This window comes from Mustela erminea, chromosome 16, assembly GCF_009829155.1.
Source record: "Mustela erminea isolate mMusErm1 chromosome 16, mMusErm1.Pri, whole genome shotgun sequence".
NCBI classification, from domain to species: Eukaryota; Metazoa; Chordata; class Mammalia; order Carnivora; family Mustelidae; genus Mustela; species Mustela erminea.
In genome coordinates, this window is record NC_045629.1 from 59647344 (window position 1) to 59672189 (window position 24846).

At 31.5% G+C, this 24846-nt stretch overlaps 1 protein-coding gene across 5 annotated transcripts in view; it reads right to left on the reverse strand.

Moving 5' to 3' along the window:
* Positions 1 to 24846, reverse strand: part of CSMD3 (CUB and Sushi multiple domains 3) — a 1246643-nt gene that overhangs the window by 729264 nt on the left and 492533 nt on the right. For 2 of the 5 annotated variants that reach the window (XM_032316320.1, XM_032316319.1), the window contains exon 7: positions 13864 to 14175. The exons of the other annotated variants lie outside the window; for them this stretch is intronic. In XM_032316320.1, coding sequence (XP_032172211.1) covers positions 13864 to 14175 — 312 coding nt within the window. The remainder of the gene's footprint in view (positions 1 to 13863; positions 14176 to 24846) is intronic. 5 annotated transcript variants of the gene reach the window in all.

Genomic DNA, 24846 nt, shown 5'->3' on the forward strand with positions numbered 1-24846 from the left:
AATTAGAATTTATGGTTTAAGAAGATCCCCGGATGATTCTCGTATACATTTAAGTTTGTGAAACACTAGATTCTAACAACGGGCTGCCTTGTTCTCTGGAGAATTCTACCAAGAGGGAGGGAGGGAGGGAAATGAGATCAGGATGATTCTGCAGGGTCTCTCACCATTACTTTGACTGGAGTTGACTAGGACCTTAACTCAAGCTCACCAGTTTTTTCATACCAGACTGATACACATATTTTTGTCCAATATCTCCCTCCACTCATCCCAGTGGGTCGGCAATGGTGGAGCCTAACTGCTACTACTCTGCATTACAGCGTGATCCCTTGTGGTTTATTTACATCCACACATTTAGAAATATTTCCTTTGTAGGTAAACCCTTCTTGAGTTAGCCCATATTCCACTGCTCCCCAATGGATTCTGAAGGATATAACACTGGTACACAAAAATCATTTGAAATATGTATTAAATATCTCTTAATGTATTTAAAACCACTCTTACACTTCAAAAGGTAACATATAAGTAAAAATATGGGTGCCCATCGCTCATAATTCTATCACTAGTGCTTACTCAATTCCTAGCGAATGCTTTGAAGAGCTAGAACACATATCTACTCTTTTTTTTCTGCCAATTACTTTGCTCTGCCCAAGAAGCAAAGAAAATTCAAGGATAAGGTAGCTAAGATGGTAAGTGATCTGGCTGTACTAAACTTAGAAAGCAACTGAATTAAGGGTAAACTGGCCAAAAAAGAAAAAAAAAAAAAAAGGTAAATAGAAACCTAAGATGAACTGAATGCTATACATTACTTCGGTGTAATTTTCACTTGAGATCAGTATGGATAGTGTTAAGTAAAGCTGTATATATATTAGTTGTTACCAGAATTCTCTATCAATATCGCATTAAACTATCTGTATTTATTTCTACAGAAATAACTTAAGAAATTTAAAACTCTGTGGTAATTATTTTCTTAATTTGTTCACATACTTTACCTTATATATAATTTTTATACTACTAGAGCATATTTTCTTCCTATACTGGCTCCAGAAGTGGGCCATTTTCATTTATTGGTTGTGTATCTAAAGCATGGGTGCTCTATGCCTACTGTTTTTTAAACCACAAAGTATCTACTCAAAATTGGATGATTTTCCTCCTTTCTACAGATATAAAATGGAGAAGTGCTAAGTAGATTGCCCACGGTCATACATATGTTAGTTAAGTATGTTCATTCAATTGACTCTGATACTTCAATACTAGTGGTTATACCACCTTCTGACTATGGAATAGCAGCATTCCATATATTTAATCAAAACTCTCTAGTGTATATCCAGAAAACCACAAATAAATGGGGTTAGTATATACTATCCTAATTTACTTTTTAAATCAAAGCTATTATATAAAATTTAAGTGGTCAATAATATCTGACTTTAAGCATGTTTCACTTTAATATAGAGTAGAATTGGCATCATTAACTTAATATTGAATGGAGATATTGATTATTTACTTAAAGTACCAAGTATAGTCCTATGGCTTGAAGTCTCTTAATACTTTATTTTAAAAATGTGAACAGATGAATAAAAAAGGTGTAGTACAAACCAACTGCTATATGAATTTCAAATCATCCTGTAATCTTTTTAGTTAAACCATCTTTGGCTGCATTCCTTTCTAATGGAAAGTTCAGGAGAGTTGATATTTTTTTTTCTTAATGTAAGCCTTATAAATGAAAAATTTCTACCTGTTCTGGGATCTAGACAAAAGTCAGTCTAGAAATTTTTCACTTTAATCCCATTTAGTATTGAGGAAGAAATGCCATTTGAAGAATATTTTAAATAAAGAAAAATCAACCATCAGCACTAAAAAGCAACAGTCCATGATTTAGAATATAAATGATGTAATTGTGAAGAGAAAAATATTCTATGCAATGCACCCCAAACCTAATACCATGCTGTTCTACCATATATGAAGGCTCTGCTCTTCCTAAAATTGTAAAACTTAATTGTGTGATTTCACTCTGTGCACAGCAGGGCAGCCATATGCTCTAGAAAACTACATGCAAGGGAAGCAGCTTGTTGCAAAAGTGGGTGAAAATGCCCTGAAATAATTCTGAACAAGTTAAAAATGTCTCTAACATAGGACCATTCTTTCATACTCCAAAAAGCAGAGGAGTCCACTTTGGCTCCAACTTTGAGCACAAATAGAAAGTCTAGCCCCTTCAAAATATTTTAACAAGGGAAAAGATTTAAAAGTGACAAGCATCACATTTACTGTGACCATCATTCACAGGTAAGATAATGAGCTCTGGTAACCATCAGGGGAAATCAATGACACATAAAACCATTTTCATCTCCAATCTTTAAACTTTCCTTTTTAATGTAGTATATATTTTCTTCCTTTGTTTGCCCATTCTATAAAAATAAGAAATGGCATGTTAATATAAGGAATAAGCTACTAAGATATATGATTAACAATTACTAAAAAGTATAATGATGGGGTTGAAAATCTGAAAAAAAATAGCATTTATGAAGACCATCATTCTTGAGATAATAGTTCCAATTAATATGAAAAGATATATGCTTTCTAAAATCTACTCAAAGGAAAACAGAAACACGGGGTCATCAGTAGTTCTTAAAATCCTTGCAAAGGAATAACTCAAAAGCATGGCTTGAGGGGTAGCATTGGATTAAAATGTTAAAATAGTTACTTGCAAATTTCTCAGTTGTGAAAAAAATGTTTTCGTTGCTTAATATTGTCATAAAGGTCCTCAGGCATTCAGGGTATTTTTATCTAATACTTTTTTAAAATACATAAACCTATTATCAAGTAAATTCTAACATTTTATTTTTTCTCTTCCTTCTCCCTTAAGAGCAACTTATTCAACAAAATATAAAAGAATTAGAAATATAAAAATATATTCACTGGTATGAATAGCATAGTTTTGACAATTTTACAGATGTGATGAAATGTGGTAATGGAATAGAAAGTGAGGATGATAATCAATAAATAATTATGTATTTAAATAATAAATCGGTACATTTCTAGACATGGATTTTTAAATTGCTACAAATATTGACACTGAACACAGTTTTCCACCACATAATATAATTAGGAAAAAGTCAAGAGAACAATGAAAAAAACAAAACAAAAAAATGACAAGATATTGATAAAGCATGCAGTAGTCAATATTTATATGTAGTACACTCATCTAAATATTAATAATTCCCTATCTATTAAATATATATCTATTTGACCAATATCAAAGTTTTTCCATAAAAAATCAATAATTAATATAATAAAAATATCTTACAAGAATCGTATGCAATCAGATAATTTTCAAAAAGTTATAAATTATTCTGTTATTACTTATGTTATGCATGCATGAAAATCAATACATCACTTAGTCTCATAAAGAAAGACCTGGGAATTCAAGCAGGCAAATGCAACTTGCCATTTCTATTAAACAGAATATAATGGTTAATTATTCAATCATGAAAATATTTGATTTGATAATCAAATTTTGTATCCTTCTTTTCACTGTTTTGCTTCATCTATAAATTAACCCTCCAGAGATTTGAAACATAGTAAGTAAAGGGAAACTAATCTTTGTATTTTTTTCTTTCTGTTATTTGATAATACATTTTTAAAAAATCCTTTCAAGTTATAGATTTTAGCATAAAAGTTAATAGATTAATTAAAATTTGACATGGAAATGCTTTCAACAGTTATCCATACATTCATTGATCTTCCCAGTGAAATTATAACTAATATAATCAGCTTAGTCATTTTTAGGAGTTGACAGAACTATTGTCATTAAAATTGACCCAAGAAATCCATCACCCTAAAATATCCCCTCTACTCATGAATTTCCCACCACTAGAGTAATTCCTACAGAATTAAAATATAACTTTTACTATAACTTATGAGATAGTTTATCAGCATTGGGAATATTTCAAGTGAAGAACAAGATCTCTTGGAGAGTGGAGAGAGAGCAGGTAGTATCTGACAAGTAATGCTCTTTCCCCATGACAATCATCCTCACGTAAATTCTTGCTATTCAGTGTATCAACATAACCTGTAGTCTTGTTAGAAGTGCAGAACCCCAGATCCCACCCAATTCCTCCAAATCACAATCTGCATTTGAACAAGACTGCCAGGTGATTTATATTCACATTGAAGATTGAGAAGCACAGTCTAAGACTTGGACTCCCAGTCTCTATCAACTATTATTTCCACCTCTGTATACATTACTAATTTGTCTGTCTGCTCCTATTCAAATTTTTAATTTAATTTCCTGTTGAAATAACATCTTAAAGAAAGTTTTATTAGGGGTCGCCTGGGTGGCTCAGTGGGTTAAAGCCTCTGCCTTCGGCTCAGGTCATGATCTCGGGGTCCTGGGATCAAGCCCTGCATTCAGGCTCTCTGCTCAGTGGGTAGCCTGCTTCTCCCTCTCTCTCTCTGCCTGCCTCTCTGCCTACCTGTCATCTCTGTCAAATGAATAAATAAAATCTTTAAACAAAAAAGAAAGTTATATTAGATAATATCACTTCCCTGCTAAAGACCACCAGTGGCTCCTGCCTCATTTAGATTAAAATAAAACTCTTTACCTCAGCCTAAGAACCTATATGATCTGTGGTTTCCACCAGTTTCCCACCTCATCTCCACCCCTCTCCTCTGTGGCCACGGAATTCCAGCACACTGGCCTTTTTCTCAAGCAAAATTCAAACTCCTTCTAGCTTGTTGTTTTCTCTATGTGATACGCTTTCTCCTGTGATCTTAACATGGCTGTCTTCTTCCATGATGTTCAGGTCTCACTTTAACTTTTACCTCCTCAAAGAAGCCTTTCCTGCTCTCTAAACTAAGGTAGTCACCCATACATTGCACAGCCTGTTTTAATTTCCTGCACGATTCCTGCTACCATCGTTGTTTTTTGTTTATGTGCATATTGTCTTTTTCTCCTCAATTGAATATAAACTCAATGAAGCAGGGTCTACTCATTTTTGTTCAATGTCACTTACTCAAGAACTGGAAGAGTCTGGTGTGTAAGTAACTCAGTAAATATTTGTTGAAGAAGGAAGGAAGGTAAGGAGGGAGGAAAGAGGGAGGCAGAGAGGAACCAAGACTGTGAAAGAAAATAACTGAGAAAAGAAACAGACTGAGAGAAAGAGATGAAGGGGAAAAATCCAGAAAGAAAGTCAAAAAAGGAAGGAAGGAAGAAGAGGAAAGAAAACAAAAAAAGAAAAGGAGATCCTGAAGAAAGCAACTTTGTCATCTTAGACACTAACTTAAAAATCTACAATTAGATCCTCAGATGGAGAGTTTTTAGAATTTAAGGTATATAGGTAGGCACTGATATCCAAAAGAAGTGTTTATTTGGCTGAGTTCTCATCTATGAAAATAAGGAGAGAGCCAATCTTCAACTTCCTTGATATTAGTGCTGGCCACGTCTATAACTGTTTTAACATTGGCTATTACAATGGGATAACCATAACAATAAGTTCACATCAATTCAAACATCAAGAAGAAATAGAAGATGATGGTAAATACATTTAATTAATATATATCTGGATAGATTTATAGACACTTGGGATTGGAAGGGGCAGTAACAATCATATTACTGATAAACTCTTTGATGCTTAAATGCTTTCTAAATATCTAATTTGTCCATCAAGCTATGCTTGAATATCTTATTAATGATTTGGGAATTTACTGATTCCCGAAACACAAAATCTGTATTTGAACAAAACTTGATGTTAGAAGTCTTCTTTATACTACTTTTTATCTCCCCGTGGATCCATAAAATTTCTACAACCTATGGCCAAACACCTTTGATCTCTCTTATAAATAATAACACATCACATATTTGAAGATAGCTATAACTCATCCCCACTCACATATCGTATTGATTCTGTAGCAATTCTTTTTCTTAGATGTGACAGATAATTTTTCTCCGCAGTTTTATCCCTACCAATTTTCCTTTAAAAATAAAGACCATATTCTACTTCTTTGAAATTCATCACATGCTTAGCAAAGAGATAATATGTTCAATAAAAACCTTAATATTTGATGGCCAAATATCAATATCCATAAATATCTAAGTAATCATGCATAAATTAACTTCTTTATTGTGCTATTGCTTTTGAAGATTGAAAAAGAGAATATGTTCTAGATTTACAAGTGTATACTCTATAAAACTATTAATAGCATTTTTGGAAACAGTATTAGTTGCTTACAAGCTGTTGAAAATACTTAAAATTTTACATGTAGCCAGGTAGCCTATTAGTGGAAGGCCTATAGCAGACACCCAAAATCTATCACTTTAATACAATAAAGTTTTTGTCATATTACAGGGTTTTTTTGAACAAAGTTGTTACGTATCAGAATTTGATATCTGAATTAAACTAGAAATTTCAGCTTGTCTTATAGTGTTTTCTCTTTTCTGTTAAGAAATGTAAGTGCTAAGATGAGCCAACTTGAAGAAAATATTGCTAATGACAAAAATGAAAAAAAATACTGCTTTTGTTTAGATTAAAACTGCTGACCTAAAATGAAGTTTTATGCTGAATTAACCACTCTTATCTTAAAGGTGAAAAAAAAAAAAATAAAAAGAGTTCTAGTCAAAAACTAATGATTAAAACAGGTTTCCTTTTAGGTTGCTGTTATAAAGAAGGGGGGAGTCCACCTCATATTCAATTTTAGTTAAATGCAATTTCCTATTAGTAAATCAAACTGAAGCTCTGTTTGATCTTATTGATATGATTAAAAATACTATTAAACATACTATGGAAAAACTGACTACACTATGTCGGGGGTAGGAGGTTGGGATACCAGGTGGTGGGTATTAGAGAGGGCACGGATTGCATGGAGCACTGGGTGTGGTGCAAAAATAATGAATACTGTTATGCTGCAAATAAATAAAAAATAAATTTTAAAAAAATGAACAGCAACTATGGCTACAAAATGCTCATAACACATTTGACTCCACAACATGTTATAATCATCTAAGTTAATATGCTACTAGGACAAGCAATAAAAGAGAGTTTATAATTATATATTGATGTATAGGAACTCTTCAGAAGAATAGATCCACATTTTATACTTGAAAACAGCAGCTAACAATGCTACTCATTAACAGCTAACAGAACTTGTCTACATATTGAAAAAGAAAGATATATTTAATAATACAAAAAATGTTAAACTAAATTATGTGGAGAAACACATCTTAATGATTATTTTTTAAATGGCATGACTATAAACTTCCTGAGAAAGAAACACCATTGTGCCACTCATCTATATTACTTTAACATTAATCACATCTAATACAAGGCTTCGAATATATTAGGCCCTTATAAATCCTGGGTAAATGAAAGAAAGAATGATCTAGCAATATAAACTAGCTTTTCATTACATTCTCTGCCAGGCCACAAAATAACGATGTTGTATTAGATGAATCTGAAATATTCTAGATAATAAATATTCTAGATAATAAATATTCTAGATAATTCTCAAGTATATAATTCTAGAAGTACAGGAACATTCTACTTGTAATGTTTTAATTATGTTATTATATAGGTCCTGTTATCTTAATTGAGCCTAAATATCTTAGGGCTGAACTATACTGAACTATAGGGTTTAGGGATTATTAAAAAAGGTGGTTTAAGTAAATATTAATAATTAATTTCAAAAGAACTTATTGTTAAGGTAAAAGTATTTAGGTGAAATTTAAATATTACTAGATATTATTAGATTATCTAATTTTAGACATCTGGGCATTTTGTAAACTAAAAATATCAATTGTTTTTAGATTATTTATGTGAATGTAAACTCCTATCAATATAGTTGAACACTTCTTGTGTTTATTTTGGTATAGACTCCTCATATTTTTATTCAGCACAAGTATCTAGTCAAACCATTTTCAATGCATCTTGTGATAAACACAATTTACTAGTTTGAAACTTTTATTCATATTTCAAAAACTAGTTCTAATATCTTCTGTGCAGCCTTCCTCAACTTATTACATTCAGAAGTAGTTAGTCACTCTCCTTTCTTCAATAGCATTTCAAAAATACTGTTCTGGTAGTGTTTCTCACAATAAATTTGTAATTACTATTTTTTAAAAAAATTATACAGACCTCCTGATGGCATAGCTTGCATTCTTCATTTTTATACCTCTCCTCTCCAGTACAATGTCATGCACACAGCAAGAGTTAAAACATATTTGATGAATAATAATACAAGTAACAGTAATTAGTATTTGTTGAACACAAGAAAACAACTGCGCTGTATTTTTCCACACAGCTAACTATGACGCAGGTTTTCTCCATTACTAAGAAGTTAAGCTTTTAGAGTTGAAGTAATTGCTCAAGACCAGAGAGCTAACAAGGGGCAAATACAGACTCAGTCTAGTTCTCAAACCTAGTTCCCAAACCTCTAGTTCTCAAACCTCTCAAACCAGAACTAACTAGCAATGCTGGGCAATTTGGTTTTAACTTTCCACTGGGGAAAAAATACCTAACATTTTTTAGCACTTCCACCTAATACCATGTTTAACCCTCACAGAAACCCTACTGTAATACAATGACACTATTTTACAGATATGGAAATAGAGCTCTGATAGTTCATGTGACACTATTTTACAAATATGGAAATAGAGCTCTGATAGTTCGTGTAACCTGCACAGGGTCTCACACATAGTAGGTAGCATAAGTGGACTAAAATCCAGTCAATAAAAGCTGGGACTATTGGATGCTATGACCACAGGAAACTGTGGTGTGTGCTAGTACACAGTCTAAAGAAGATCTAAAACAACACTGTTTTTTAGTATTCTTTCTTTTTTACTTTTTATTTCAATGTTGAGACTTTTTTTTTTAATAGAGAAAATTGGAAATGGTTTCCTTTTACTGAATAAGTAGAAAGTGAAAAAATATTTTAAGAAGATAATTGAAATTGAGTTAACTGATTATTTATTTACTTGTGTGTGAGAGAGAGAGAGAGATTAGGAGTGAGCACAAACAGGGGGAGCAGCAGGCAGAAGGAAAAGCAGGCTCCTCGCTGAGCAAAGAGCCTGATACGGAACTCAATCCCATGACCTGAGCCAAAAGCAGATGCTCAATCAACTGAGCCACCCAGGCATCCCAAATTAACTGATGTTTTAACTATAGTATAGTAGGAAAATTAATTGGAAGAGTATTCTATAGAGAATTGGAGATATCTTTGATAAACATTCAAGTTTTTTCCTACTTATTCATTAATGGTGTGTCTATTATTAATAAAGTATCTAGCTATGCTGATTTATAGTAAGTTAATACATAAGATTGAGTCCACAACACACAAGTACAAGTACCAAATACTATGTGCAATTTCTGTGTCCATGTCTCCTTTGAGTTTATAGCGATACTGATGTAAACTGTAAGTACTTTAATTGCCTCAAATTATTGAGAATAAATTGGAAACTAGTAATGATCAAAAGATATCACAAGGGGCATCTGGGTGGCTCAGTGGGTTAAGCCTCTGCCTTCTGCTCAGGCCATGATCTCAGGGTCCTGAGATCAAGGCCCGCATCAGGTCCTCTGCTTGGCAGGGAGCCTGCTTTCTCCTCTCTCTCTACCTGCCTCTTTGCCTACTTGTGATCTCTCTCTCTGTCAAATAAATAAATAAAATCTTAAAAAAAAACAAGATATCACAAAATAAAAACGAAATTACATTCCCCCTCTCTCTGCCTGCCTCTATGCCTACTTGCAACCTCTGTCAAATAAATAAATAAAATCTTTAAAAAATGAAATTGCAGTGTGACTAAAGAAAAATTATGAAAAATTAAATTATCATATAGCATAAAATAGCATGGACTTGAACACCTCAAAGGAAACTAGGCTATCACAATCTCTATCACATATATGCGTTAAATGGTAATGACTTTCAGCAAAATAATATTCATCGCATAACATTAATATTTATTCATATGAAATTTATCAACTTTATAGCTTTCTTGGGTTTAACTATAAATATCCTTTGATTTTATAAATGGATAAGGGTTATAAGCAAGTCACTTATATCTAGTTTTATGTTGTGAATTTTGAAGTGGTAATATATAAAAGCAATATACTATTGTGGGTTCATGAGAATAAGATGCTTTTTATGAATTAAAATACTGAAATATATAGATATTTGAATATATTGAAAATTATAATTTTAAGACTTCTAAGAAATTTAAGTGAAAGTTTTAGTGGTCATATTATAAATATAAATCCATTAGTTTAACAAATATTATTTAAATATGTCTATGGTTCAGAAGCTGTTCTAAGCCCTGGGAATACAGCATGAGCCAGACTACGCACTCCCTTCCTCAGTGAGGAAAATTTTATAGGACAAGCCACAGGACTAGTGATTACAAATGCAGAAGAAGTACAGAGTACAATGGTGAGTTAAAAGAGAGAAAACTAACTTTTCTGGAGTTGATAATTTAAACTAAAATTTCAAAAGGGAATTAGAATGATCTGATTGAAAGGATGGAAAGAATAGTTCATAAAAGCGGCTTCAAGTAGAAAAGAACACGCTATGTTTGGCCAATTAAAAGAATTTCTGTTTGGCCAAAAAAAATAGAGTAACTATGAGAGTCCTGCAGGATGAATTTGGAGATCCGGACAAAAGCCAGATCATGGAATTTCTTGTGAGTCATCACCAAATCTTGGCTTTATTTCTAAGATCATGGAGAAGCCATTGGAAGCTTTAATGCAGTGGTGTGATGTGATCAGGTTTTATTTATTTATTTTTATATTATATTATGTTAGTCACCATACAGTACATAATTAGTTTTTGAGGCAGTGTTCCGTGATTCATTATTTGCATGTAACACCTAGTACACCATGCAGTACGTGTCCTCCTTAATACCCATCACTGAGCTAACCCATCCCTCCAACCACCCTGCTCTAAAACCTTCAGTTTGTTTCCTAGAGTCCATAGTCTCTCACGGTTTTTTCCCTTCCTTCTCCTAATGGCCTCCATGCTCTTCCTTATGTTCCACAAAGAAGTAAAACCATATGATAATTGACTTGTGTCAATTGACTTATGATATGATAATTGACTTATGTCAATTATCATATGTCATATCATATGTCAATTATGTCAAGTAAAACCATATGATAATTGACCATATGATAAATGACTGCTTGACTTATTTCACTTAGCATAATCTAATCCACTTCCATCCATGTTGATGCAAAAGTTGGGTATTCATCCTTTCTGATGTGTGAGTAATAATATTCTATTGTGTATATGGTCCAGGTTTTAAAGACAATTCTGCCTACATTGTGGACCTTGGAATAGAAGAACAAAAACTGATTTGTGTTCTTTAAAATACCTAGAAAAAAACTAAGAAATTAGTTTTGCATTATGTTTACTGACTCATTCACTATGTCAATTAAATGACTCACTGTCAGCATATACCCTGTAACTCTTTGAGTATCTAATCAGTGATGAGCTTTACAAAATTTTTCTTGTACCACCAGATTAATTTCTCTGTTTCTTCCACTCTATCTCAATCTCTTAAAGGAGGGGGTCATCTGTTATCTTTATTTTCTAGAACACATCCTGGTACTCAGTAGACATTCCAGGTATGTCTGGTGAGCTGGAATTATTTTTATAAAGAATACTGCTTTGATGTCAGCTGATTCCAATTTAGGAATTTGGCCCTGTTAACAGTCAAGTTTTCAAAGTCTATATTGTGTCTGAAATTATAGCTAAATATTGAGTGTTTTTAAAAGCAATTAATAGACATAGGGATGACATACCTCTTTTATTTCTAACATTGACCTAAAGTTTTTAATTCAAAATGTTAAAAATTTGTGCCTCAAATGTAATAACTAGGTATCTGAAATCACTGAAACAGCAGATTACTGAAGAAGAGTCAGAAAGACTAAGTCTAATTCATATAGAAATTTGATGAAAGTATAATAATTTAAGTTACTGAAAAAATAATATACCATTTAGAACGTTTTCCATACATATAACTTAAACATAAATAACTAAGAAATATTTACTTCAAAAGTCGATGGCACAACCAAATGGCTATTATATCCAAAAACACTATTTAGAAAGAATATGCAAAAGGATGAAACATGTATTAGCTCTAAAATAGAGTGAGAAGACTATGACAATTGAGAAAACTTGAGTACTGACTTAGAATTTATCAAGGAACTAATACGCTTAATTAAATTTATTTAAATGTGGTTCAAAATTTTAAATTGAGTAATTTTTAAATCACTTTTTTATTCAATAATATTGAATAGTATTATTTATTTACTCTACTATTTATTCTCTTTTCAAAATGAATTATTTTTCCTAGTTCTATAAAATATTAATTTATAACCCCAGAGTTTCTCAGATCACTTGGTGGCAAACTTTGACTACAGCAGTATTTGTATTATTACTTGATTTATATAATAAACTTATGTTTGAGAATTATCTGTCTTTTATTCAATGGATTACAGAGTTGTCACTGTTAGCTCATGCAATTTTCCAAAGAGAGTGAAAAAACTGAAGGGAAGTTTTCTTTAATAGAATAACATTTACACTTTTAAATTTCCTGCTACTAAGAAAGAGTGTATACTTGATTAAGCAAATCATCAATTTATAATTACTCCTATATTCTTAGCAGTGGAAATATGGTATGAAAGTGAATAGAGAAGCAAGGTGATATTGATTTAATTCTTTAAAGGAGACTACTATATGTTTAGAATTCATTTTAAGATGGTTAGTAAAGAAAACTAAAATACTGTCAGTATGAATTTTGATGGAAATGAGTTTCTGATCTATTTCTGTATGATTTTCAACCAACTTAAATAAAGATGTCTTTGTGTTTCTCCTTCATGTACACTGAGCACAGAATGCTTTCCATCACTTATATCGTGCTCTGTATAAACCATTCCTAACCGCACTACATAAAACATAACCATTTTGGAGAACACATGATGATGAGTTGGAAATAGAGTTGGAGTAGGTATTTTGTACTTGAAACATGTTCAATTAATTAGTATTTCCACCGAAGCATATATCAATATAAATGAAGTAAGTCCCTTTATTTTTGACACTACACTGATTTTTTCTCATGAACTGCTCAATGAAACTTGCTACCAAGAAACAGAAAAATACACTTGCTACACTTCCTAACTTTGTAAAAGGTAGGCTTACAACATTAATTAACTGGAAAATTACCAACATATGATTTGGCCTTTTTACTATAGAAATTAGAAAGTTAATGGATATTTAAATTTGGATCCATAATCTCAATGAATAGCTGTTACCTTTTCAAAATGAGAAATCTCAGTACAATCATATAGCTCAGGCAATAGGTAATTTAGATGTAGAAGAGAAAACTTCATAAAATAATCACCAGATAGAATGCTTCCATTGTGTCCAAATTATCTATTTTCTTAATTGTTCAATAGCATCTGTGTAACATAAAAATTTCATGCAAATGCTGAAAATTGCTACAAAGGATAAATAACCAATGTGTCAATATGCACACTTATTAATAGAAACTGGCTATTTTATTTCAAATTACCTCAACATCATAACTGGCATGTAATATGCAATAGATATTTAGTACTTGTTTTTATGATCCCTTTTATGCATTCTTTTCTTTCTACTTTTACCCCCACTCCCACCCAATATTTGCATTTCACTTTTTTTTTTTTTATTGTGCTTTCAAATGATTCAGGTTTTGGCTATTACTATCTGTATTTTTCAGCTACTTTAAAGTTTTTCTTTTGCTTCCTACAGTTTGGCTCTCTTTCAGCTCATTCTCTACTTGGAATCATTACGAAAATATAGCTTTTGCTATAACTAAATGGGCACAAGTAAAATAACATCCAATACCTCTATGAGTAACAACTGCAAGCTCTTTAGTTCTTTCTATCTGTTCAGCATTTCTTGGTCTTCTCCTTGTACTTTGTGTATCTGCTTGATGAAGAGAGAGCCCATCCTTGGACGTGTTGGGGTCCAGACCTGAATTTCTGAGATTCGTAACTTGCACTCGCTGTTCCACGGAAAGTCTATGGATGGTGACAGCTGTAACACTGGATACAGTAACATCTGCAGATGTGCTAGCAACAGCAAAAGCACCAGTGGAAGTCCTGTTATGCTCCTCTAACTCACCAGTGGAGGTAGTGTGGGCCAATGTAGAAGAACCTGTGGGACACAGTAGCACTAGATGCTAACTTTTTCTTTTAAATTTTATTTTTTTCTGATAAGTTTAATAAATTATATTCCCTTCTATTACCTTAAGGATAACCAACATGAAGAGGCAAAACACAAACACGCCCCTAGAATGCGAAGTAACCAGATCAGATGATTGCTTTGTATCACTCAACCTATGAATAGATATCACACGCAAATATACCACATTTGCACTGTAACACATTTTGGGGCAGGGAGGCGAAGCAGTAAACCCTTTATGTTGTACTGAATTAATCTTCTTTGTTATTTATCTACAGATGAATATTAGCAATGAATTCCTGGCAAGTGACAAATTTTGACAGAATGGGTAACTGTGTAACCACACTTTTCTCAAAAAGTATGCTTCGAATAGTCTGTGCCATATCTCTTCATAATTTCTGGGAAAAACATCAAACATTTCTATTTTAAGATAAGCAAGTGAAAGAAAATTTAAAATCAAAGCCAAAATTAAAACAAAATGATTAAAAAAAATAAAGCTCTGAAATAACTATTCTATGTAAATGTCTATCTTAACCTCACTTGCCGGAAAGTCGCCACATGATGTAATGTTCAATGTCATGAGCTATACATGCTTTAGACTTTAGTGGGTTGTTTTTGTATTTTTGGTAATATTTTTCGCTATTTTAAAGTAAAACTTGAGACTAGTCAATTTTCAACTTCTTAAAAATAATATTTATAAATGATTGAAAATTAATAGCTTAGAACCTTTATTCATACAAAACTATCTTTAATAAATGGTTGCGAATATCCAAATGTCTCATAGGCACTTCGTGGCATATTTTTCTCTACATTCCTAACCTTATTAAAGTTTCATAGTAATTTAAAAATAGAGTTTAAAGGTGCCAAATTAGGGTTTTCTTTTACTATCACCTAAACCTTTTTAAAAGATTACCCATGGTAGGACATAATTCTTAAAAAATGAAAAAAGTAACTTATAATAAAAGTATAAAATGGAATGAAGGTACATTCAAAATGGTCTTGACATCTAAAATGCTTAGCAAGAAAAAAATACTGAATTTTGGAAGTACAGCTACAAATTAGGCATAATCATCAGGTCCTGCTTAGAAAGCTTCTTAATATTTTTTAAGGCAGGTGAGTGATATGTTTTCATATACTTGCCTTCTCAATAAATTGCATCTTGAACTTCTATCTACAAAGTATAATTAGATATTGCAGCAAAAATACAAGGAATATTTTAACCATTCTGCAAGAGGAAAATAGTTTAACCACTTAATGTGGTTTGGGCATGCTCTACATTTTTTTTTTCCCCTTTTGTGTTGCAGGCAGGTGGCTAGTAAGACCAGTAATTCTGATTTCTGCTTTAAAGCTGAAAGGAAGTCAAACATGGGGTCCTCTCATTCATAAGCAAATAAAGGGATACATATCTGCCAGTAATTCTGCCAGCCTAAATTATTATACCTTGGTAAATTTGATAGAGAAATTCAAAAGAATTAAATTATTGTATTTTGAGGCAGCCAAAGATAAATATGGTATGACAATTATGAGATTATTTTAAAGACCTTTAATATACTCTAAAACATCAGTCAGGAAGAAGTTGCTATTGAGTATTTATCCAAGCCATTTTGTGAATATTACTATCTCCTAAATCCATGTTGGTTACGCAAATTGGCCAATAAGATTTACTAAGCTAATATTTAGTAAGATTTTTCTTTAATCACATGATTAAGCAATAACTATGCTTACAAGACTAACATTTAGTAATTAACCTCAGGATAGATCAGGTATTTGGAATGCCCATGTGCTTATTACTATAAAAACAATTACCTGATCCGTATTATTCACCTGGGGAATTTAACTGCACCTTCCACTTTAGAAAGGAAATATAAAATCAGGGAGGATGAAAAACTAATACTGGAAAACTTTGTATAACTGTATCAAAATTTCTAGGCTTTCAGTTTTAGTTTAAAAAAGAAAACCACTTAACGATAAACATATGTTGCAAAATACAGTCTTAAAAGTATAAAAAAAATGTGCACACTATCACAAGTCTGAAAGTTCTAGCCTTACTACAAGGAATAAACTGGATAGATATTTATTATCTTCCATCACTGAAGTCATTACAGGTGATCATGAATAATCTCTTGTGTATGGGTCAATAATTCTGGGGTAATTCTTGGGGATCTATGTTGCTTCTGTAACTAATCCAAAAACCTATAGACCAATTCCAAACACCCATTTTCTTGAAAACAAGATAAATACAGGTCTTGACCAAATTTGAGAGTTAAAACTGATCTTTCGTAGCCTTTAGATCCAGGATTTGCTAGCAATTCCAGACTTAAAATCTACAGCAATAGAACTCTATTTCTGGCTAGTGGTGGTGGTGATTCAGTACTAACCTCAGCTTGAATGTAGAACTGGGTGGAAAGCTGGAATAAAGGATTGAATAAAACAATTTATCTAACAATCATACTCCAAACAGATACATATTTCAACCAGATATTTTACTAACTAGCTCCAATGTTTTATGTATATTTTGTCCTCATATTCTTTCTTCCTGACACTAGAATGCAAGCTCCCCGAATGCTGAGATTTTTGTTATTCTGTTCCACTCACTGCTGAATACCTCGCATCTAGAACGGTGTCTGGTACACAGTAGATGCTCAAGAAATATTCATCAAAAGAAAAAATAAGTGAATAAAGTTAATAATGTTAAAATAATATTAACAATAATAAAGAAAATGAATTTCATAAAGGAAATATGATCATAATTTTTACCATGGCAAGGTCATATTTCAAACATATAATGAAGAGAAATCCCAAAGGGAGGAAAACTGACAATTTTGTTTTTAACTTTCAAAGTCATCATTTTGGAAAAGTGTGGAATCTGAAGATTTATTTGCATAAGTGAGAGTTACTTGAAGATTTGTGTTATAATTCCCAACCCTTAAAAGCATACAAATTTTGTGTGAAATGGATTTAGAATGTTCAAATTTCTGTAGAGTGAAAAGTAATCATATATTATAATAGTAGGAGACATAGGTGCATCTAGATGTAGTTAAATATGTTTGATTATAAAATGGAATAACTTACATAAAAATAACATTGATTTCCTTTATAAGGCAATAAAATCATCAATCACCATACAGTTATATCATATATTATATAATCATTTTATCTAAAATGTAGACTAATTTAGAATACTGGTTTTGGTACCACTTTAATTTGGCAGTGTATGAAACACAGATTTTAAAATTGTCAAAATGCAACAATTACCATTTAACAGTTTAAAAACACTCAACAGTTTTGCATACATAACTGTTTTATGAGGTAATTGCCAATGTTGGGAAAAGTCTTAGGATTATATATAGCAACAATTCATTATTAAATATATTATATAGCTAATCCAATATTAAAATATATGTTGTTTTCTTTCAGAAATTTAAGTATGCTACACAAATAAATAAACATTATCTTTAATAGCACAGTATTAAATGCATTTGTTACACAACATTCAACCCAAATTAAAGAATAAAATGTACATTCAGAAAATCCATTCTTTGTTTGAAATCAAATTATGTATACAAGATGTGTTTTTCACAATTAGATTATCCTGCCATTAAATTACTGGAGATATATTTAAAAATAAGATGTTTACAATATAAACACAGGTCTAAAGTATATTTTATTAATATTCCTTAGTAAAACATTTCTCAATATAACAAAAATAAAATGAAATGGTTTACATATATATGCATGCTTCTATAAATCATAACTATATGTCATCTTTGGAACTATGATAATGGAAAATGACATATGTTACACATGTAAATTGGCAAATTTACTTAACAGTAATCCTTACAATATTAAATTTAGATTATATTATGTATTATAATGAAAATTATGTTTTTGAAGTCTTTCTTATTTCAACAATATATCTTCAAGAGGCTAAGCATAATTCTTATAAAGCCATTTATAAATGTGTCATTTAGAAAGTGTAACAAATGAAAACTCATTTCATAATTGAATTTTAAACTGTGATAAAATTTTTAGCCTTAGATTTTTAAGACAATTTTGTGCAACTCTGTTTTGTAATTATTGTCTAATTTGCAACAGAATTGAAGAACAGAATATGATGCTAGAGATATAAGTGGATGGCCCAATATGTACATAGCTACATAAGTTCATGTTAAAGATAATTACATATTCAAATAAGTGGCTTTTAGATATTTATGTTGGCATGTTATTTTATATAAAAATATATTATGCTCCATTAACTTTAGTGAAACATTTGAATAAAAGCTTAACAAAATAATTCTAACTGTGGTATTACGATATATAATTTTGTGGTATTACGATATATAATGAAGAAAAATGCAATAAACATTTAACATGAAAACATGCAAAAGGAAAAAATACAAAATAACATCAAAATAAAATCTAAATACAACTAATGCAACAATTCTATTTGAGCCATTATTTAGATAATCTAGAAATTTTAGCATATGTAATTTAATGTGTATGTTACAGGTCTTCTTTTATTTACTACTACTTAGATGAACCAAAGAAACATGTCAATAAGTGAAGTAACTCTTGAAAACTAATTGCAGTATGTGAGTATGAAGCAAAATAAAGCTACTGCTTTGTTACATGCTATAATTTTTAGGAGGCATATTGTAGTCAGGTACGTAACTTAGGTATTTTCATGTTAAACATTATTAATTCCAGTATGCTAAGATCTCTATAGCTTAGTATTTTTCAGTACAAATTAGTGGATGTGTTTGTACCTTGAATATTAAACCTAGAGAAGAGATGGATAAACTGAAATAGAAATTAGCCCTTAAAGTGTAAAAGAAATATAATCTACTTTAACTGTTAACCTAGTACAAAATTGTCTCTCCGATTAGGAGAATTTTAAGTGAAACAATCCTGAAAAATAATAGTTTGTAATTTAGTTTTAAGGAACAGGTCTATATTAATATTACAGGGTTTTTAATATTAAAATGCTATAGTTATGTTGAAACTACATGAGATTATGTTATCTAACTAAATGAATATAAGATACTCTTGATGATAAGATGCACCTTTAAGAAGAAAAAAAAAATTCTACCAATTCAACATAACATAACAATGCAAAACCCCTGTCATCTGCATTCCGATTTCTGAAATGTTAAAATGTGAAAAGATATAGATCCTTATAGAGTTAAAAAGAAATCAGTAATTCAAGTAACAGATTTCCTATGATCAGAAATTAATTTAATTAGGTGTATACTAATTTAGAAATAGAACTGAAACCTTAAATATAAATTGTCTTTCTGAATTGAATCTGTATGTATATTTCTATTTATATTATATGTTCTTATTCAGATTTCTAAGCATTAAATAGGGAAGTTAATATTAAATTTTGCAAATGGATTTGTTATTGTTTATCAGGTACAAGTGATCAGGTTGATTTAATATGCAAAGTGAGTGAATAAATACTTGCAAACTAAGCTGAAAGTGATGATAGAAGATTTAATGATACATCTACTAAATTCGTACTTACTGTGAGTAAATAAACAATCATAAAACAAATACTCAACAAGATATTTACTAATGTCAAGTTGTTTACATATGAGATAAAAATCCCATATTCTGAATTAAAATGTTGACAAATCCACAGGCAAAGCAAGTAAATAGCTTTATCTAAGTGAAAATACCAAAAGTTTTAGAAAGTATATGGAGAGTATTATATAGGGCAACCATGACAAAAACTATATATAGAAAACATATATGATAAAGGTATAACATATATGTTGCAAATATCTGAACATTATACTAAATAACACAGTTTTGTTATAAAAATGTGAGAAAATAGACATCTCATTCCTTAGCAGGTTCTAAAAGAATCTGCTAGGGAAAACTTTTTAAATAGAGAGTTTCAAAAGTCTTGAAGTTATTCTCTCTTAAAGGACCATTTCTTGTTTCACCTAGTTCATTTAAGTAAAGGTACAGAATCAAATTTTGTCATCCAAACACTTTGGAGTTTTCGACTATGCATAGTGGTGGACGCTAGAGGTCATTTTTTAATGCCCAACCACAGGCCCAGGCATGTGGGCCTGTGGTTGGGCATATTTGAATGCCCAACCACAAACACACACACCACTTATAGGAATAAATATCCACAAAATATAAACTGAAGTCTTTAGTATAATTAAGCATAATGCTCTTCCATAAAGTTTACAATACTGACAATAAACTTTAAAGACCTGGGTTTCAAAATAAAATTGATGTCACCTTTGTCACATTTCATAAGAATGTGAGAAAGGGACAGATTGCCCCTCCACAACTTTCTAAAACCATCTCCTAGAATCTTGCATTTTTAGGCTTCTCTCTTACAGTGGATCTTATCTGTCAGCTAAAGTAGAAGTATTTGTCATTCAACAAACAAAAAATGTAACTTAACACACCCTTGTTTAATTTCCTTACACACCAAATCTTACAGAATAGCTGCCAGTTACCTTGGATGATATAAAGTTGCTATTAAGAAAAATGAATACTAATATCTTTTATTCCAAAGTGTTACATCAGGAATTCCTTCACTTTCAGAGTCTTGCTGTCTCAGATAATTGATATGTATTAATAATTTTTTGAAAGTAGATAGCATGTCTCAAATATATGCAATGTTTGATGTTTAATGAGTGTAATGAGAAAAGAATGAATAGGGTAAATACACTACCCTCTTATTTCTAAAAAAATAAATATTTTACTTTACACCAATGACTATTGAGTGTTAAATATATTTTTAAGGGCATCAATAAAATAAATTGCACCTGTCCAGATGCATTCAAATAATATAAAACACTCCATGATAATGCAATTGATACGGCATAGGATAGAATAGAAAGAAAAGAGAGGATGAAACATCCAGGAACTTCTAAATCATTCCTTCATTTGTGTTTTCTCAAATGGGGGTAGAATTTCCCTTCTCTTCTATTCCCTAGTACCCTTTCACGCCTTAAAAAACACAATGATGATATCTGGCATTGTGAAGGAGAAAAGAGAGAAGTAAAGGAAAGGAACTGGTGAAGTTACCCCTTCTATCCATCATGGTTAAAAGGAACAATGAGAGGCTTTATTCTGACCCAGCCCATCAGGTCCCTGAGTCCTCACCTTGACTATTTGACTTTATCTCTATTTACCCTTTATTTCCTTCTAAAATAGCCTCTAGTTTATGGAGGGAGACGTTCTTCATTTTTCATTAATTTTAAGTGTTTCTCTTTTTTTAAAGCCTGAAGTACAAAGTTCACATAACACTGGCTTTATATACGTGATATGATTTGCAGGGAACCAAGGAGCTATCTTTATCCCAACATTTTTTTTTTTCCTTCTGTGTGCCCAATGGTACTGAAAGATACTCATTGGGATTAAGCATTGCCCTCTCAAAGTTGCCCTCTCAAAATTTTCCTCTTAAAACCACACAAATACCTTTCTGGTTGAGAGAACACACATCCTAGAGTAATTGTTTAACTGTTCAGTTTGAATTAAAGTCTTCTATTCAAAATAAGTAATAGGGACACCTTGAGAAATGTGTTTTTGAGGAGCAAGAAGCTTGCGATAGATCAGTGAATGCTCCTGGTTGAGGCATTTACCATAAACTGATAGCTGGTCCCATGCGACTGTTGTATGATTGTAAGAACTGGGTTCATTACTAACAAGTGGGGTGTAAGGGAGATGTGGGCGGGTAGGAAAGGCCTGACATAATGAAGGAAAGACTATTACAGTGTTGATCATTGAAAGGTTGCTGAGCAACTAGTGAATATCTGTATAAATATGTTAAAGCAGAGCAGCCTAATAAGAAACTGAAGCCAAGAAAGGTTTTATTTTCCTGCATCATACACTCTCTAAGACACTTTTTATTCTATAGCTGCTAATTAATTAGTAGCAGAAGTGATTTGCTTGAAAATGAATGCTAATCTTGGCTGAGAAATGTAGCATGTTGGAAGAAAAAAAAAAAAAAGCCTTCAGAAATAGTAAGTACCTGTAGAGTTTATCTTCAAAGTCTACCATTAATCAGAAAGGCACATATTACACATTATATATTGGAGTATTATGTATAATTACCTGTTGGGATATTTAAAATACATATTTCCATGTTGAAAGGTAAGTTTTTATATTCCTTCATGTAATTACTCTGCCAAGTTCCTTTTTAAAATTTTTTCACCAAGATCATATTTTATTTCAAGATAGTATGCAAACACTATCTTTTAATATCATCAATAAAATAAAGGTATGAATTCTGTAACAATAATGGCTGAAATTTACATGTATACTTGGCTTCAAACTGGCTTTGGTTCTTTTGTTTAATTATGGAAACAGATGTGTTGAAATTGAGAAATAAAATGTGGACATCTGACTAAGGAGAATCTCAAAAATCACCTGTTCTAACATTGTGACATCTGGCCAACTCTCTTTGACACTTCCTAATCTAGGAGTAGAAAGTCTGATCCTCTGAGTGATACACATCAGAAGGTTAATTAGAGCTTCCTTTACTCAAATCTTCCCTGGGGAAGAGACACATAAATTTGTATTTTAAATACAAAGGAATACCATCTCTTTTAGAATAGAAGTTACTTGGAAAAACAGGAAAAATTAAAACAAAAGATGAACAAAAGGATTCAGCAAGGCACTTGTGCTTTTACATTTTTTTGTAGATCTTGGGAAAAAATAAATGTTATCTCATATTTATTCTAGAAAAAGCAAATATTATTTACTTAATGAATCTTTCTATTCCTCTTCAAATTTCTACCATGAAGAAAGTGAAGATTTTCCCCTTTTCTATGTCACATTTCAAATATTTGACTTTAAGACCTGAGACTTTCCATACTCTCTCTCCCTCCTCTTTTGTATTACACAAACATGAATTAAGTAACTACTGTACATCAAGCACAAATACATCCCTGCAACACACAAGCTCCCATACACTTTCTTTTCTCTTTCACATATCCCCATCCCTGGCTTACAAGTAAACTGCCATGAATTTTAAAAAATCAGAGCCATGTAATATGCTCAATGAAACACACTTAGAGAACTATGGAAATATAACTGGAAAGCCCTTAGCTATCCTTCCCAAGTAGGACAGACTTTCTAGTATTGGAAACTATATTGGAATTGGGTCTAAAGGATGAGCAGATTTCATCTGGTGCATGATGAATTAAAGAACATCCTAGTCAGAGGTAACAGCTTAGAAAAATAGCGTGGCAGGGAAAAATGCAAGACGTGTTCAGGCAATTGCAAATTATGTGGTATGACAGGAATGAAGAGAGAGTGGTAGCAGATTTGGTAGGCAGAGACCAATGCTTGAAGAGCCAAGAAATTTTGACTGGAAAGGGAAGCTTGAAAAGATAAGGCGTCAGTGAAGAATATTAAGCAGGAGACTGATATGACAAGATGGTCACTTTAGAAGGGTTGTAACTGCTGTAATGTGGACAAGAGGTTAAAAGCTATATGGACTAAAGGTAGGGTAAATATTTAGCTGACTCCATCATAAGACCATAAGTACCTTGAAATAAGGTTTGCTAGATTTAGTAAATAAAAACATAGGAGACTTATTTGAATTTTAATGTCAAATAATTTTTTTTTCCCTCTAAGTATGTCCTGTGCAACACTTGGGACAGATTTACAATAAAGACTGTTTATCTGAAATTAAAATTCAACCAAGAATCCTGGATATTATCTGGAAATCCTACTATGAAAACAATTCAGACTTACAAACTCTGAAAATTTTCTGCATACCTCACAAGTAAAAACTATTAACAACTATTGATTCATTTGATGTAATATGCTTTGATTGATCCTATGAAAACTTACGGAATACAGAGAGTAGGCATGATGATGTCCCAAGAACATCTAGAGGAAATTCATACAAGCCTCTTTTTATGAAATAAAAACTGAAAAAAAGACAAGTTGAATGAGGTATGCTAAGAAATTTAATTCTGTTTGTATCTAAATTTTACATTCCTCATTTTATTATTACAAATAGCTAATACTCTAGCCATTTTTTCATTTTAAACTATATATTCTATACTTGAAGAAGAAAATAATATTAGGAATTAAATCTATAATGACTCATACAAAACATTGCCAGCTTTCTTATTAATGCTTTAATCCAAAGAAACCTGAATTGAAGATATTTCCAGCAAGAACTTAATGGACTTTGAATTGTATCCAAGCACTAGAAATGGCAATGAATACTGAATAAAGACACCATCTTCAAATTATCAAGTAGGCCTTTTTGACATGTAAGTCTTTTCTCATCTTTATTTTTTTCAGATGACAGAAAATATAAAATGAAAGTAGAAAATTCAGTTATCTCTCTCTATCCCTTATATTCCTATATATATGAATGTATATGTAAGTTCTGATATATAGAGACTTATAATCTCTCTCTCGCTCTCTCTCTCTCTCTATATATATATCTGTAAAACCCTATATGTATACATATTATGTATATCTAATTCTATAGAGGGATACACATACACACTATACTCATATATTTCTATATCCTCTGAATTCTGAAAAAAGTTCTCTGGAGTAAAGATGTTCTATTTGATCAAGATTACGTACATTTTAATTGACAGACTTTCTGATGAAAAAGATTACTGAAAGAAAAGGAAGATTTCTTAC